The sequence below is a fragment of the Pleuronectes platessa genome, chromosome 16 (assembly GCF_947347685.1).
Source record: "Pleuronectes platessa chromosome 16, fPlePla1.1, whole genome shotgun sequence".
Classification (NCBI taxonomy): Eukaryota; Metazoa; Chordata; class Actinopteri; order Pleuronectiformes; family Pleuronectidae; genus Pleuronectes; species Pleuronectes platessa.
Window position 1 is genome coordinate 13,342,267 of NC_070641.1, and position 13,308 is coordinate 13,355,574.

General features: G+C 44.0%; 1 protein-coding gene across 1 annotated transcript in view; it reads right to left on the reverse strand.

Annotated features, from left to right (window-relative positions):
• col5a3a (collagen, type V, alpha 3a) overlaps positions 1-13,308 on the reverse strand; it is a 46,960-nt gene that overhangs the window by 18,728 nt on the left and 14,924 nt on the right. The window contains exons 5-27 of the mRNA XM_053444107.1: positions 12,049-12,171; positions 10,198-10,605; positions 9,341-9,451; positions 9,124-9,240; positions 8,960-9,013; positions 8,809-8,850; positions 8,387-8,449; positions 7,397-7,471; positions 7,134-7,217; positions 6,942-6,998; positions 6,366-6,419; positions 6,166-6,219; positions 5,980-6,033; positions 4,957-5,010; positions 4,655-4,708; positions 4,072-4,116; positions 2,890-2,943; positions 2,677-2,721; positions 2,456-2,509; positions 1,922-1,966; positions 1,487-1,540; positions 924-968; positions 572-625 (exon numbers count right to left, since the gene is read on the reverse strand). Of these exons, the coding sequence (XP_053300082.1) occupies positions 572-625; positions 924-968; positions 1,487-1,540; positions 1,922-1,966; positions 2,456-2,509; positions 2,677-2,721; positions 2,890-2,943; positions 4,072-4,116; positions 4,655-4,708; positions 4,957-5,010; positions 5,980-6,033; positions 6,166-6,219; positions 6,366-6,419; positions 6,942-6,998; positions 7,134-7,217; positions 7,397-7,471; positions 8,387-8,449; positions 8,809-8,850; positions 8,960-9,013; positions 9,124-9,240; positions 9,341-9,451; positions 10,198-10,605; positions 12,049-12,171 (1,800 nt within the window). The remainder of the gene's footprint in view (positions 1-571; positions 626-923; positions 969-1,486; positions 1,541-1,921; positions 1,967-2,455; positions 2,510-2,676; positions 2,722-2,889; positions 2,944-4,071; positions 4,117-4,654; positions 4,709-4,956; positions 5,011-5,979; positions 6,034-6,165; positions 6,220-6,365; positions 6,420-6,941; positions 6,999-7,133; positions 7,218-7,396; positions 7,472-8,386; positions 8,450-8,808; positions 8,851-8,959; positions 9,014-9,123; positions 9,241-9,340; positions 9,452-10,197; positions 10,606-12,048; positions 12,172-13,308) is intronic.

Genomic DNA, 13,308 nt, shown 5'->3' on the forward strand with positions numbered 1-13,308 from the left:
TGTGAAAACGTGGGCAAAAATTTATAATTTAGCAACAATCCATTATCCCTGACAAGCCTACCCACCAAGAAAAGACTCAGGTTATCACGTAGAAAAATCACTGGTTGCCTGTATTTCTAGAAATAACCCAGCCTAAAACACTAAAATGATTCATAAGTGTGTATTGATTTTCTCTTGACCTGACATTGCTCTGTTATTGAGCAGTTATTGACCTTACATCCTCGTCACACTAATGACTGCTGTCAAAGACAGGCTTTCTCTGAAGGATGTCGAGCCCCCCCCCGAAAAAACACTAAGCAGAATGCCATTTCAAAACTCCACTTTTATTCCTCAATGTCAAAAAGCCCACTTAAGTCTGAATGCTTCACTCGTGTGAGCGCTGCTCGGCTCGGTCTGACCATCAAATGTTCCTCAGCAGGCCCCTTGAGAAGCGGTGCTTTCCCTCCACCTGTCGCCTGACAGTCATACACTCGAGCATCGTGTCCGTCACAGGTAAACGCACAGACACGTGGAAAGACAGAACTATCTCAATGGGCTTTACACCTGGGATCACGATGCGTTTATGTCTCACCTTGACTCCGCGGGTCCCCGGGTAGCCAACAGGTCCGTGAGCACCTGTTAAACCCTGTATGAAAGAATGGCAGAACAGCAGGATTTTACAGCTTTAGCAACCAGCAGTGAACAAAAATGCATTTCTCTGTGCGCATATGAATGAGCAATGCACTCAGTGACTTGGCCCTATCATTTTCTGTCAGAAAAAGAAAAAAACTGTGATTATAATAAAGAGGGTGAGCCCTGTTGTAGCCTAATGTGAGTGAGTGCACAGTTACAGTCTCTTATAAGAATAACAGCATGATACTGTTGTTTTCATATATATTGTTATGACACTAATGTAGACCAGCCTCAGATAGTTAGTTACTCACTTGGATTCCTTTCTCTCCCGCGGGGCCCTCTCTTCCTGGGTGACCCTGAAGCAGGAAAACATGAATCAAATTTGACTTAGATGCTGCAAATAAATCATTGCAGTATCACTCCTTGACTGAGATTTGTGAATGCACCGGAACGATGAAAAGAAACAGGAAACCCCAGTGGCATTGAGAGCGGATAAATATAAAATAAGAAATAAATATATCATCGCGCATCAGTGCTCCCCTAGTGGCAAACAGCAGAAAGCGTCATGTGGCACATTTTATCCTCTTGCTTCAGGGTTGTATATGTGTGCTTATAAACATGTGTGTACATAAACAGCTATCGTGTGGTGGATACAGTATTTTGCTTGTACAGTTATACATGTACATAAGTTTGAACCATTTTCTCAAAAAACCTTCAATGAATGAGGAAGTACCTGTATCAAAATGCATTGCATCAATTAAGTTCAGACAATAACGTTCTCTATTTATAAGTACATAGATACTACATGCACTTTAATGTATTTCCCTGCTATTATATGCATTCTTGTAGTGTTTGTGTGTCTGTGTTTACTTACAGGAGGGCCATCAATGCCTGACAGTCCCTGCATGCCTTGTTTCCCCTGGGGACCCTGCACAGGACAGAAGGATGCATGAATACCGTGATGAAGCCTCAGAGTCGACTGAACAACTCAGTTCCTCTCTATGAGACCAAATTCCCCACTTTGCTGCACCACCACCAAGCATTGTATTTCTGAGTAAGTCCACTTTTTATTTCTCTGATCAGTGCAGCCCCGTGAAGCGCACCGGTCATCGCCCTCCCCGGTGTCTCTTATGCCTGAGTGTGTTTCTTGCGTATTGATTTCCTGTCTAGCCTTGTCTCGTCTGAACAGGAGCCAGAAGTGGCTGGTTTGTACTGTCCTGCTCACACAGCCTCCCCCGGCTATGTGATGACAGAGGTCACAGGGTCACAGCTCTAATTCTGAAATTAAGTGAGGGACACAGCTACCTACCTTCTCTCCTGGCAATCCGATGGGACCCTGAGGACCAGTCAAGCCCTGGACCAAAACAAAGCATCAATCAGGTTAAGTGTCACGAGACTAGGAGAAGGTCTGAGAGCTGAGATTAGAAGAGATGTGTTGATGTAAGAGACATGAGCGATATGTGTGGACTCCCTTGTGTCAGCTGGTGTTTGGCATTAGGTGGTTGACATGCTGGGAAAGTGAAAATATGATTCAGTCTTATTTAGATGACTGTAATGTCTCTGACAACATTTTTTAATTATATTTAGTTGCTACGGGATAAAAAACCTTGTTTCTTCATATACAAATAACAAAAAATGTCCTCATTATAAAAGTCTTGTATGAGAGAGACCGTATGTGTTTATGCAAACTGAATGTGTGAAAGTGGTTGTGCATTATATACAACAATATATATATATAAATATATATATAAATATATATATATATATATATATATATATATATATATATATATATATAATAATAAGCATAAATACAGTCATAGGGTTTTCGACTCAGCACTACCTGTACTCCTGGATTTCCCTGCTGACCTGGGGACCCTAGATCTCCAGGTGGACCCTGAGAAGAAGAAACACTTAGTCACAGTCATTGTTTTGGCCTCAGGTTGATCATCACATGACTGTTTGACAGGGTAATTACAAAGCCTGACTAAGCTGATGTTTCTGTGGCTGAGGTTCCTTTTAGAAAAGGTAAGATAATGTGTGGATGGAGGTAACAGGACTCACCAGGTTGCCCTTTGAGCCTTGTACACCATCAGTTCCACGAATACCCTAAAAAAAAAGGGAACACATACAAGATGTCAGAAAATACCGGAGGTTTGATGAAGAAAGTGTCCTTGTTTATCTTCAGTGCTGTATTGATGCTTGCATGCACCAGAGCACCCTTCATAGAGTTGACTGAAGAGCTCTGATCTTGTTATCAAGGCGATGTTGACTTACTGGTTGGCCAGGTGGGCCAGGTGGCCCCCTCGGCCCAACAAGACCCCGAGGACCCTGGAGACAAAACACAGCAAATAGTCAGCAGCCAACCTGCATTCATGATGAGACGGGGTGAGTGTGGAATACTAAATCATAAATCATATAAAAGAGACACAGAGAGAGAGCGAGAGAGAAAAACGATGAGAGACCGAATGTGTGTGTGTGTGTGTGTGTGTGTGTGTGTGTGTGTGTGTTTGTGTGTGTACTCATCTGGTTTTGTATGTGCTAGCTACAGGGAGTGTGCTAGTTTGTGCTTGTGCAAGCGTGTATGTGTGCTCTGTTTTTGTCAGCCTCCCTCTTTGTAGGCTGGCCAAGCCACCTGTTCCAAAGCCACATCTGTGATCTCCTGGGAAGTGATTGATATGGAAATATAATCATTCAGGCCAGGATTTTATCTCTTCCCTCTCCGAATCCATCTCTTCCCTCTTCCCTCTCTTATCTCGTTCGCCACCGACCAAATTTCTGTCTTGAGTCGGTCTTGCGCTGTCTCGCTTTTCCCATCGCTCCCTTTCTCGCATCGATGCAGCCAACTCGTCTCCTTTCCCGTGTCTTTGTTGTTTAACGCAGCTTCCCTAACATGTCTGATGGAGCCCTGCTGAGCCACAACCTCACCCACCAATAGAAAGAGACTGATAACTGCATAATTAACCAGTGTCCTCCATAAAGACACATAGAAAAACCAGCTTTTTCTGAACTGTGCTGTTGAGATCTAGGTTTTCTCTAAATTATCCAAACTGCAAGTCTGCAAGTAAAATCTCTGTGACAGATTGCACATATACCTGGTTGCTGTGCCATTTGTATAGAGTGAGCACTGGAAGTATTGCATTAATGAGGTTGCGTCAAAGTTTTCACCGTGGCTAAATGTGGATTTTTTATTTTGAGAAGTTCGTCTGTAAGATGTCGGATAAAATGCCTGCTGGAGCTTAAATCCAGTGATCTCCTACAATCCCCTGCTGCAGAAATCACTCGTTCCAGTGATTCTGCAATGTGGAAAAAAGGCAAAGTTCTGACAAAGCGAACACTTGATAAATGCATCTTTTAACATTAAATATTCTTAGTGTTGAGAAACGGTAGAGGTGATATGTTTCAATGTAGAGGTGCGTTAATATGTTTGTGTATATTCTTCTGTATGTGGTTACTTACAGATTCGCCCGGTTGCCCTCCTGGCCCCACAGGTCCATCGGATCCCTAAAGTAACAAAGAAGGAAACGGATTCAACACATACATCTCATGCATGTCTCTGAGTAAACCCCAGGGAGGATACATTTATATCCCCACAGACATAATCCGCGAAAATAGCTCATTAAAGAAATTCACTGCCTGACAGATAAGGCTCAACTATCTTCGAGCAAAGACTAATAGACTCGCTCTCTTAAACTTCACCCGCCCGCATGTGTAGATAGATAACATCTTGACAGAGCTGCTATCTTTCATATTTTCAATTTGATGTCATGGATGCACCGCCTGGCTTTCATGTCTTTGCAAATGCAAACCTTGATACTGAATGAACCCGGGCCAGCATAGCAGAATTAAAAAATTCAGGAATTTATGACTCGATTTCAGTAAAAAACCTGCTTTGATCTGTGCCGCTAAATTGTTTGCAGAATTGATTTGTTGATGTGAACAGGATTTCCCTCTTAACCTTGTGATGAGGACAAAGCAGTGTTTTGTCGTTTGTGGGGACTTTGTTTGTTGCGAGTAAATATGAGAATCGCTGTGCACTCACCTTTTCTCCAGACTCCCCGGCAGGCCCATGAGGACCCGGCTTTCCTCTGTCGCCCTACAAGATAAAACCATTAGCCACAGGCCTCAAGATATTTAGGTCTTTTCAGTTTATTGCAGCGCAACATCAAGCAGATGCTTTGCCGTGTGCACTGTCATCACAGAAATCACAACGATCATCACGATCATAATATGCAAATAAACATCTGCTATATGATGTGTAAGGTATTCATGCATGCTGCATTAGTTAGTGTCTGAATGACTATATAAATACAGTGACATGTCAAATTACCAAATCTAACTTACTCTGTGTCCCTTGTTTCCTTCGATACCTGGCAGGCCGTCAAAGCCCCTGTCACCCTGAGAAGTAATAGAGAAGCATTAAACCCTGAAACCCACACACGCATACGGTAATGTGTAAACATTAGCAGAATTGTACTGAAAGTCTCCCCTGGCAGAGCCTCCCATCTGCTGTGAGTGTGTGTCTGGGAGAGGGAGCTCTCAGATTAGCTGTAGGTCTGCTAAAATGCTGCTTTGACTGATAAAGACTGCGCTGTTCTGTCAGCGCGGCATCAGGGGAGTCTGATTTATTTACTAAGCTCTTCCTGCAGCTGTTAGGCATTGAGTTGCTTCATTGTCAATACATATAATAAGCTGTGGGCTGCCGGATACCTCAAGGCTTACACATGCAAGTGCAGATAGTTTATCGGACAAGACCTTGCTGCTGACATACGTGTGATATTCAAAACCAGCATCGGTTAAATAGTTTGACAACTGACACAAACATCAAACAACTCTAGGGTCCAAATGTGAAATAAGGATGTCAATACTTTACTGGAACAAAATTCTGTGAGTTCTTATTGCAGCTCGTTTGGATGAGGCAAGATTTGGAAACCTGAATCTGGCTGAATGAACGTGGTCGGCCTGTCAGAGTGGCCAGCACAGTTATTGAGGTGAGGTTCAGTCTCTAACCTCTATGTCTCCGTCACAACTTGGGGAACCTCCAAGTGAGTCCTTTATCCTTCATTTCCTACACAGGACTAAAAAATTCAAAATCTCCCATGTCTGTACAGCAGCTAATATGATTAATTTGCACAAATTGTGCTACTAGCGTTCTTTTTCTTGCACTTGACCTTGGCTGTTCTCCCTCAGTGTACGTGTGTTTCTTGTCCCTGTCATCGGTCATGCATTTGTTTTTAATATTGTATTCATGACGGCTTGTATGAGTTTCTTAACGCCCTGCTGCAAACCAATTTCCCTCAGATGGGATGGTAAACTCGATTATATTCATTTCTACAAGGCAGTGCAGTGAGAAGTCACAAAGCTCACCTTAGAGCCTGTTTCACCTGGAGCCCCGCGACCTCCATCCACTCCTGCTCGGCCCTAAGAGATGCAAAATCCAGGTAAAAATAGGTTCTGCTTCTCAGTACATCGGGGCACAGCCTTGTTTAACACAACATGCAGATACAGAGGTTTTCCAGCTTGGACACCTGCAGTGCTCAAGATATCTCTCACCCTTTTTCCAAGCTTTCCTTTAATTCCAGGAGGGCCCGGAAAGCCACGTGCTCCCTGTGTAAGGAAGCGAGAGAGCCAGACAAATCGAGAAAAAAAAGGTGTAAAAAGGAAAGCCAGAGGACAGAAGGAAATCAATAGTGTAACAAACAGAGTGGTATGACTGAAGCTTGAAGTGAGGTGGAAATAACTTGTGGTCTTACAGAAGGGCCACTGTCTCCGAAGTCTCCTTTGGGCCCAGACGATCCTGGAAGACCCTACAAAAACAAAAAAGCCATTAAAGCATTACATTACATGTCATTTAGCTGCAATTTTGTCCAAAGCGACTTACATTTTTAGAACGCTCAGCATTTATGAGGGGCCACTTTAGGGGTTCAGTATCTTGCTAGGGACATTTAGGCATGCAGATGGGAAAGAGTGGAATTTCGAACCGGCAACCTTCTTGTTGCAGAACACCCGCTCTATCCCCTAGGCCACGCTCTCTCCCTTGCATAACCTGATGAACTCTTCCATCACATTTAGCACCCAAAAAAAAATACAGATGACCTAGGAAATCCTTAAAAAATCGGTTCATTTATTCAACCCTACAGTGATTTTTCTTTTTCTTTTCCATGAATGAGGGCGAATCTATGAGAAACTGAGCATGCATAATGATGAGGCTGGACTGGGGAGAAAGTAGAGCATGTGCCTGGTCAGCCAGAATGGGAAGCTGAGGTCAAAGGTCGCAGGGGCCCTTGAGGTATGATGCAAATTTGGTCAAGGACGGAGGAAAGCCTTACCTGTGGGCCTGATCGCCCTGCGAGACCCATTGCACCTGAAGGTCCCTTCAGTGACAGCTGAAGAAAAAAACAGATTGTTTTAACACTGCACAAGGTTTTTTGGGGGGCTTTTAATATGCAACGAAATGGCAAAGTCACTCATGATATAACACAACAAGATGACAACAAGGTACAGACTTGTGTAACGTGTACCTGGGCCTGTTGCATGATAGCCTGTGCCTGAGCCTCCTGGGGAGACAACACTGGTCCCTTCTGAGAATCACCTCCATACTGGAACTGGAGGCAATGAAAAGGAAGAGTCAGTTCCCATTGCAGGATCTCCCAGTTGTAATGAAGTTCAATCACACAGCCCCCCCTTGTGGCCATGCTACTATACCACACTGGAAAAAGGTGTGTCGTGTGTGTTTGTACAGTGCATGAGCATGAGCATGCATGAGTGGGCGTTAAGGTCTCACTGGTAGCATCAGCAGGGTCCCTGGAGGACCTGGGATCCCATCAACCCCAGCAAGACCAGGACGTCCAGGGGGACCCTGAAAAGAGAGGACAGGGATAAGCATTGGCAAAGAGATCTACTCACCTTTCCTGCAGCAGTGGAAATACAAGAAGAATTGAATGTTAATGCAAACAATTCCTACAGATCTGTGCAAAGCCAGTGTTGGAGCCGACTGTGCAATGACACCCTCTGATACATTATAGGACTGCAATACGCTGTAAATAGTAGTAATAGATATATTACTAATAGAGTGAAGTGGAAAGAGTGATTTACAAAGGAGAACAGACTGGTTGGAGAGGGGTTCATCTTACAGCAAGTTAATGACCTAAAATTGAAAAGAAATAGAAGATCAACACAGTCTCCAGATTCTCTAAATGAGCTGGACATTTCCACTGAGGGAGATAAACTTCGTTTAAATTATAATTTATGTTACAGTTTACATTAAATTCTCCTTTATTAATTTCTGCTATATTCATCATCGCTGCATCTTATTTAAAAAAAATGATCTCTGGGAATAACATGTGTTTGTTATGTGGACTGAATGCGTGGAAAGCATGAATATGATGAACTAGTATGGGGATCTGCAATCATAATCTCTGTAGCGTCCTCATTGGAGTGTGTTCCATTTTGATGACTCACACAAGCATCCCACACACACACACACACACAAAATAAGAAAATTAGGTCAAACATGTCAGAGTCACTATGTGTCCCCGATGTCCAGCAGGTTCAGGTCAGTGAACCAGGGCAAAATGTTTGCACTGATGCAGCTCTGTCCCTCACACAGATCTGTCTCTCACACAGATCTGTCCCTCACACAGATCTGTCCCTCACACAGCTGTGTCCCTCACACGACTCTGTCCCTTACACGGCTCTGTCCCTCTTCGGCTCTGTCCCTCATACAGCTCTGAATTTTCACGTTCAATTAGACCATATCTTAAGCCAAACGCACCAATTCGCCAGGATCTCCTCTTGGTCCTGGAGGTCCTGTTGGTCCAGCTGGGCCGGCCAGCCCCTGTGAAGGACACATTCAAACAAACATTAGCTTAATTTTCAATTAAATGACTATATTCTTGTTATTCTAACCCTGCAAATGCTTGACGATAATCCTCTTTAATTTGCTTAGCTGTATTGGATCCACTACACTTAGTTGCCACTTCGCGTGGGGTTAATAGTATTGAAGTAAACCCCAAAACAAAAATATCATGAAATGATTTCAAGTGTAATTTTGCAGTGCAAGACATTGTAGTACATTATTTTTGGGTTCCTTAAATGAAAACACCACATGTCACATTCTGCCACATCCTTAGCAACTACAGAGAAAATAGTCCCAGTTTCTCGTCCCTACTGTTCTCAGGTAGTGAATAGACTTACCTCTAGCCCTGGTAGACCTGGTGGTCCCTCCACTAGCATACCCTGGAAACAAGCACAAGAGAATGAAACATACATTAGGAGGGTGTTGACCTGTTCTCGTGCTCATAACTAATGCCTCGAGACTATTCATTAAGTGCCTCCAGCAGCTCACCGGTTCAATGATAGCTGGCTCTCCCTTCTGGCCTTTCTCCGCTCTGCGGCCAGCCTGAGGTGGAGAAACAGATAAATAGATGTGGAGCGTTCAAAAAATCAATTGACACGGGCAATTGAAGATGTGACCACGTACTTCATACATGAGATTGCTACAAGATTTACCTCTCCATCCCACGTCTCTGCCCTTTCCCGCTCTGCAAAGTCAAAGCCATCCTCGTATATTTCATACTCCTCATACTCCGACTCTGTGGCGTTCTTGTCATTTTCATATTCGAGAATCTGTGAGGGAACGAAAACTCCTTCAGTCGCAGGTGTAACCAACACGAAAAAAGAAGTGTTGCTGAGGTGAAGACACGTCTTGTATTTGCATTTAACTTACCTCGTAATCTGTAATGTTTGGGCCCCCTGTTACCGTGGAAACCGAGAGATCATCATACAGATGATCATTCTCATCCTCTTCCACCACTGGCCTCTTCACTGGTTTGCTCGCCTGTGAAACAGCACACAGGCTTGAATTAGTTCGGTAACGGCATAAAGGAAAAGGCACATTTTGGAACATTCGATACAAATGTTAGAAAAACTGGTTGATTTTATAGCAATGGGCTGATTATCCAGAACACAGGTTGGCTGGTGTGCGGTTAATCGCATTGCTGGAGTGTGATTAGTTGATGGAAGTCGCTGGATTAACGTGGATACATGGCATAGACGGCAAGAGCCACAGATACAACAAATAATAAACACAAGGGAGAAGTACAGGAACATTCTTGGCTTGTGATTCTGCAAAGTCCAAAATTTATCTTTTTTTTTATAAATATGTCTATATATTCATCACAACAATTCCAAAGGTCTCTGTGCTCAATTATCAGCCTGATGGAACTGTAAACCAAAAACCCTGCCTCCACGTCCACATACATACAGTCTGTACCATGCATACCATGTTTTTCGGAAAACTAGAAGGCATGTATTACTTCACTTTCTACAGAAACACACACTCAGCCAGAAGGCATCAGGTAAAAATCATCATAATTTCTCATTTAGGATGCATTCTCCCTGTTTTCTGGTGGAGAGGTAAAGGAGGTGATGATTAGCATGGTGCTGGTTAGTGTTGGTGCTGGAAAGTGACTGAAGTGGGAGGAAGTGCTCACTACTGTTAGGAGGTATTAGGGGAGTGTTGATTAGAACTGCAGAGCGGGAGGGGTGAGGTAGGGGGGGGCGTCTACAGGCAAACAGGTCTACCTCCTCAGTAACCACTGATTCAGGCAATGCACTGGGCACCACGTTGGGGGCCTCGTTTGAGAAGTCCGGTTCGTGTGTTGGCATCTCCACGAGGTTCTTGTCGAAGACGTCGGCGGGAATGGAAGTTCCTTGGGTGCTTTTGCTTTCTGGCACCTCAGTGGTCTGAAACGGTTCCTGAGATAGATACTCAGGCAGAGTTGTGGACACTTGGAGGATGCCGTCCTCGAGACCCTCCTCCTGGTGTTTCTTCTTTCTGGAGCCCTTCTTGCCCTTGCCTTTGCGTTTGCCTTTCGAGCCCTTGTCTCTCTTCTTTTTGTTCTTTTTGCCTTTCCTGTTCTTTTTGGAGACCTCCTTTGGTTCATCCGGCTCGGCACTTGGCATCAAGGCATCAGACCCAAGTCGGGACTTCTTTTATGAAAAAGGGAGGGGGGGCGCAACATGAGGGCAAAGGTGGAGGGTGGAGGAAACAAATAAACACTGTTGTGAATGAAAATACAAATAAGGAAACAGCCTGACACAGGAATGTAAAGGGCTGCAAACAAATCCTCTGACACCTACTGGGAATCCCACCAGTAAAAGGCTAAAGCAAACATAAAATGAGAAGGAACAAACAAATGTTGGGGGTTAAGCAGAAGTTTGTTTGTGTGGTCAGGGGTCACCAAGACTGATACTACTGAGGTGCTAATTCTTGCAAATACTAGTTCCGGCAAGTGAGCAAATATGGTTGAGTCAGCCTCCAGAGTGATGCCTATTGCATGTCAGTGGTATGAATGGGCCCATGACACTAAAGGCCCAATCTGTGAGGGGCACCAATGATGTGATTTAGATCCACTTGTAAACAAGGTCGGCGTGTGAGGGAGAAGGATGGGAAGTAGGTCAGTGGGCTGACAGATGTTGACATGTTCTGGATTCGGAGCTCATAGCTCAGCTGTAGTTCTGTAGAAGCCAGCTGGATGACGGTCGAAATGGCCTCACACTACCATTAATGGACCCCGCCTGGAGCATTATCAATGTTACACAAACACACGCTCACACGCTCACACAAGTATCCACACATACCATACGAGTGTGTGCATGTGGAATACATGGGAAAATTCATGCAATCAGTATTCTCTGTGTATTTTTCACACAGCCCATGGCCACACACACACACTGACAAACACACACACACACACACATACAAGTCTCACTTCCTTTACATCTCTATCTTTCACAAACCATCAAATAATTGCACAGTAATTCATATCAGTGATTGATTTCAATTTACCTGCACACACCTTGAGGAGGGGAAGAATCACTATATCATGTTTGAGTTATAGTCTCTTGGCTGTGTGTGTGTGTGTGTGTGTGTGTGTGTGTGTGTGTGTGTGTGTGTGTGTGTGTGTGTGTGTGTGTGTGTGTGTGTGTGTGTGTGTGTGTGTGTGTGCGTGTGTGTGTGTGTTTGTGTTCCACTGCTGGCTTCATTTGAAAGAATACATTCGTACTCTTACTTGTACCCTTCTTGGGTGGGCCTGATGGCTGCTCGTAAATGCTGTGATCGACAGTCTCTGGGATACACAGCTCTATTGATATGTCTGCTTGTGCTTCTCACACTGGATGCCTGTTAGGGATCGGCTTCTGTTATCCCAGTTTTGACCAGAGTGAAAGATATGGATGTTCCTCTCATGGCTCAAAACTAATTGTAAGAGAGAATTAATTAATGACAATATCCAGGCATTTCTGCACAAGTAATTCTTGGCAGTTAATAGAGATGATGTACAGCTATGCTTCACCTGTGAAAAGAACAGCACACAATGTTTTCTGGGTGGGTTTATCCAGCAGGCATTGCCTCCTGATGGTGGCACTACTAACCTCCTGCAGGTCGAGGGCTTGGATGTTGTGCGGCAAAGCAGAGTCACAGTCTGGTATGTAGTTTACACAGTAGTCTGCAGCAGCCTGGGCGTCCTCGTCAATCAGCAGTTGTTGAATAACTCCCTGAAATAAAGCAGAGAGCAGACGGAGAGGCAGACAAGTGTCATGTCATTAAGTCAGACGCGCAGCAGAAGCATTGGAGCAGTGACAGAAACATTCAGTTGCTGCTACTGCACAATGAAGCCAGAGGACGCAAGAAGATTAACGTGCATCAATACATAACAAGACCACAGACACTATGACAACCACAGAGCTGGCTGCACACCTCGACAAAAGGCAAGATGATCCCCTACAGTGGCATCCTCAAACTGCCACTGCTGCTACCACCGCTATTGTTTCTGTGTTCCATAACTCAAAGAGGGGCCTGACTGCGTACACAAAACAGTCAAATAGCTCTTTCCCACCTCCTTGTCAGGACCTTTCACTTCCCATCCTGCCCTGCAGGCGTAGCCAGTGTGTATATACAAACACACACAGAGCCGGCGCTGCTGGACCCTGCAGCTCTTGGCCCCCAGCCTCTGTTGGTTTTAGTGGCCTCAACGTCCCTCTTGTCTTCTGTTCCCATTATATCATTACATAATGCTCGGTAAAGCTGAAAGGAATATAGCTGATGAATTGACAATTGATGTATTAGAAAGCTAATATGCTACAAAGCTTTACAAATGTTTTTCTTGTTGTTATATCTCTACGCAAATAAAAATTATAGTTAGTTTACAACAATAATCGTGGCCAAAAACAACTTTTATGAGCATTTTCCTATTTTTATTGATATTTTATCGGTTGGATGTTGATTACAAAATGTGAAATATGTCAAAGACCTTAATTGATGGGGAGAACAACTGTGAGCTGCAGCGCTAATTCTCTCCGAGACACGAGTCAGGAGGTAATTCAATATCAACAAAATGCCGTCAGCCCCATGGCACCGTGTTTGACAAGGTTTAGATTCCATTAGCGATACAAATCTATGTAACTGACGGGCCACTGCAAACATATTGCCGGGTGATATGTTGTCCAGGGACAGCTGGGCAGTGGTTTGTGATAAATTAAGTCAGATGAATTGCTTAATGTTGTGGTAATTATAATCCCATTGTAATCTCTTTAATTAGAATTTAGCAGCCAGAGGTGAAATAAATCATAACATATCGCTTCTCCATTACCAGCCGCCAGATTTATATCTTCTGCTACAGCTCAATCATGTCA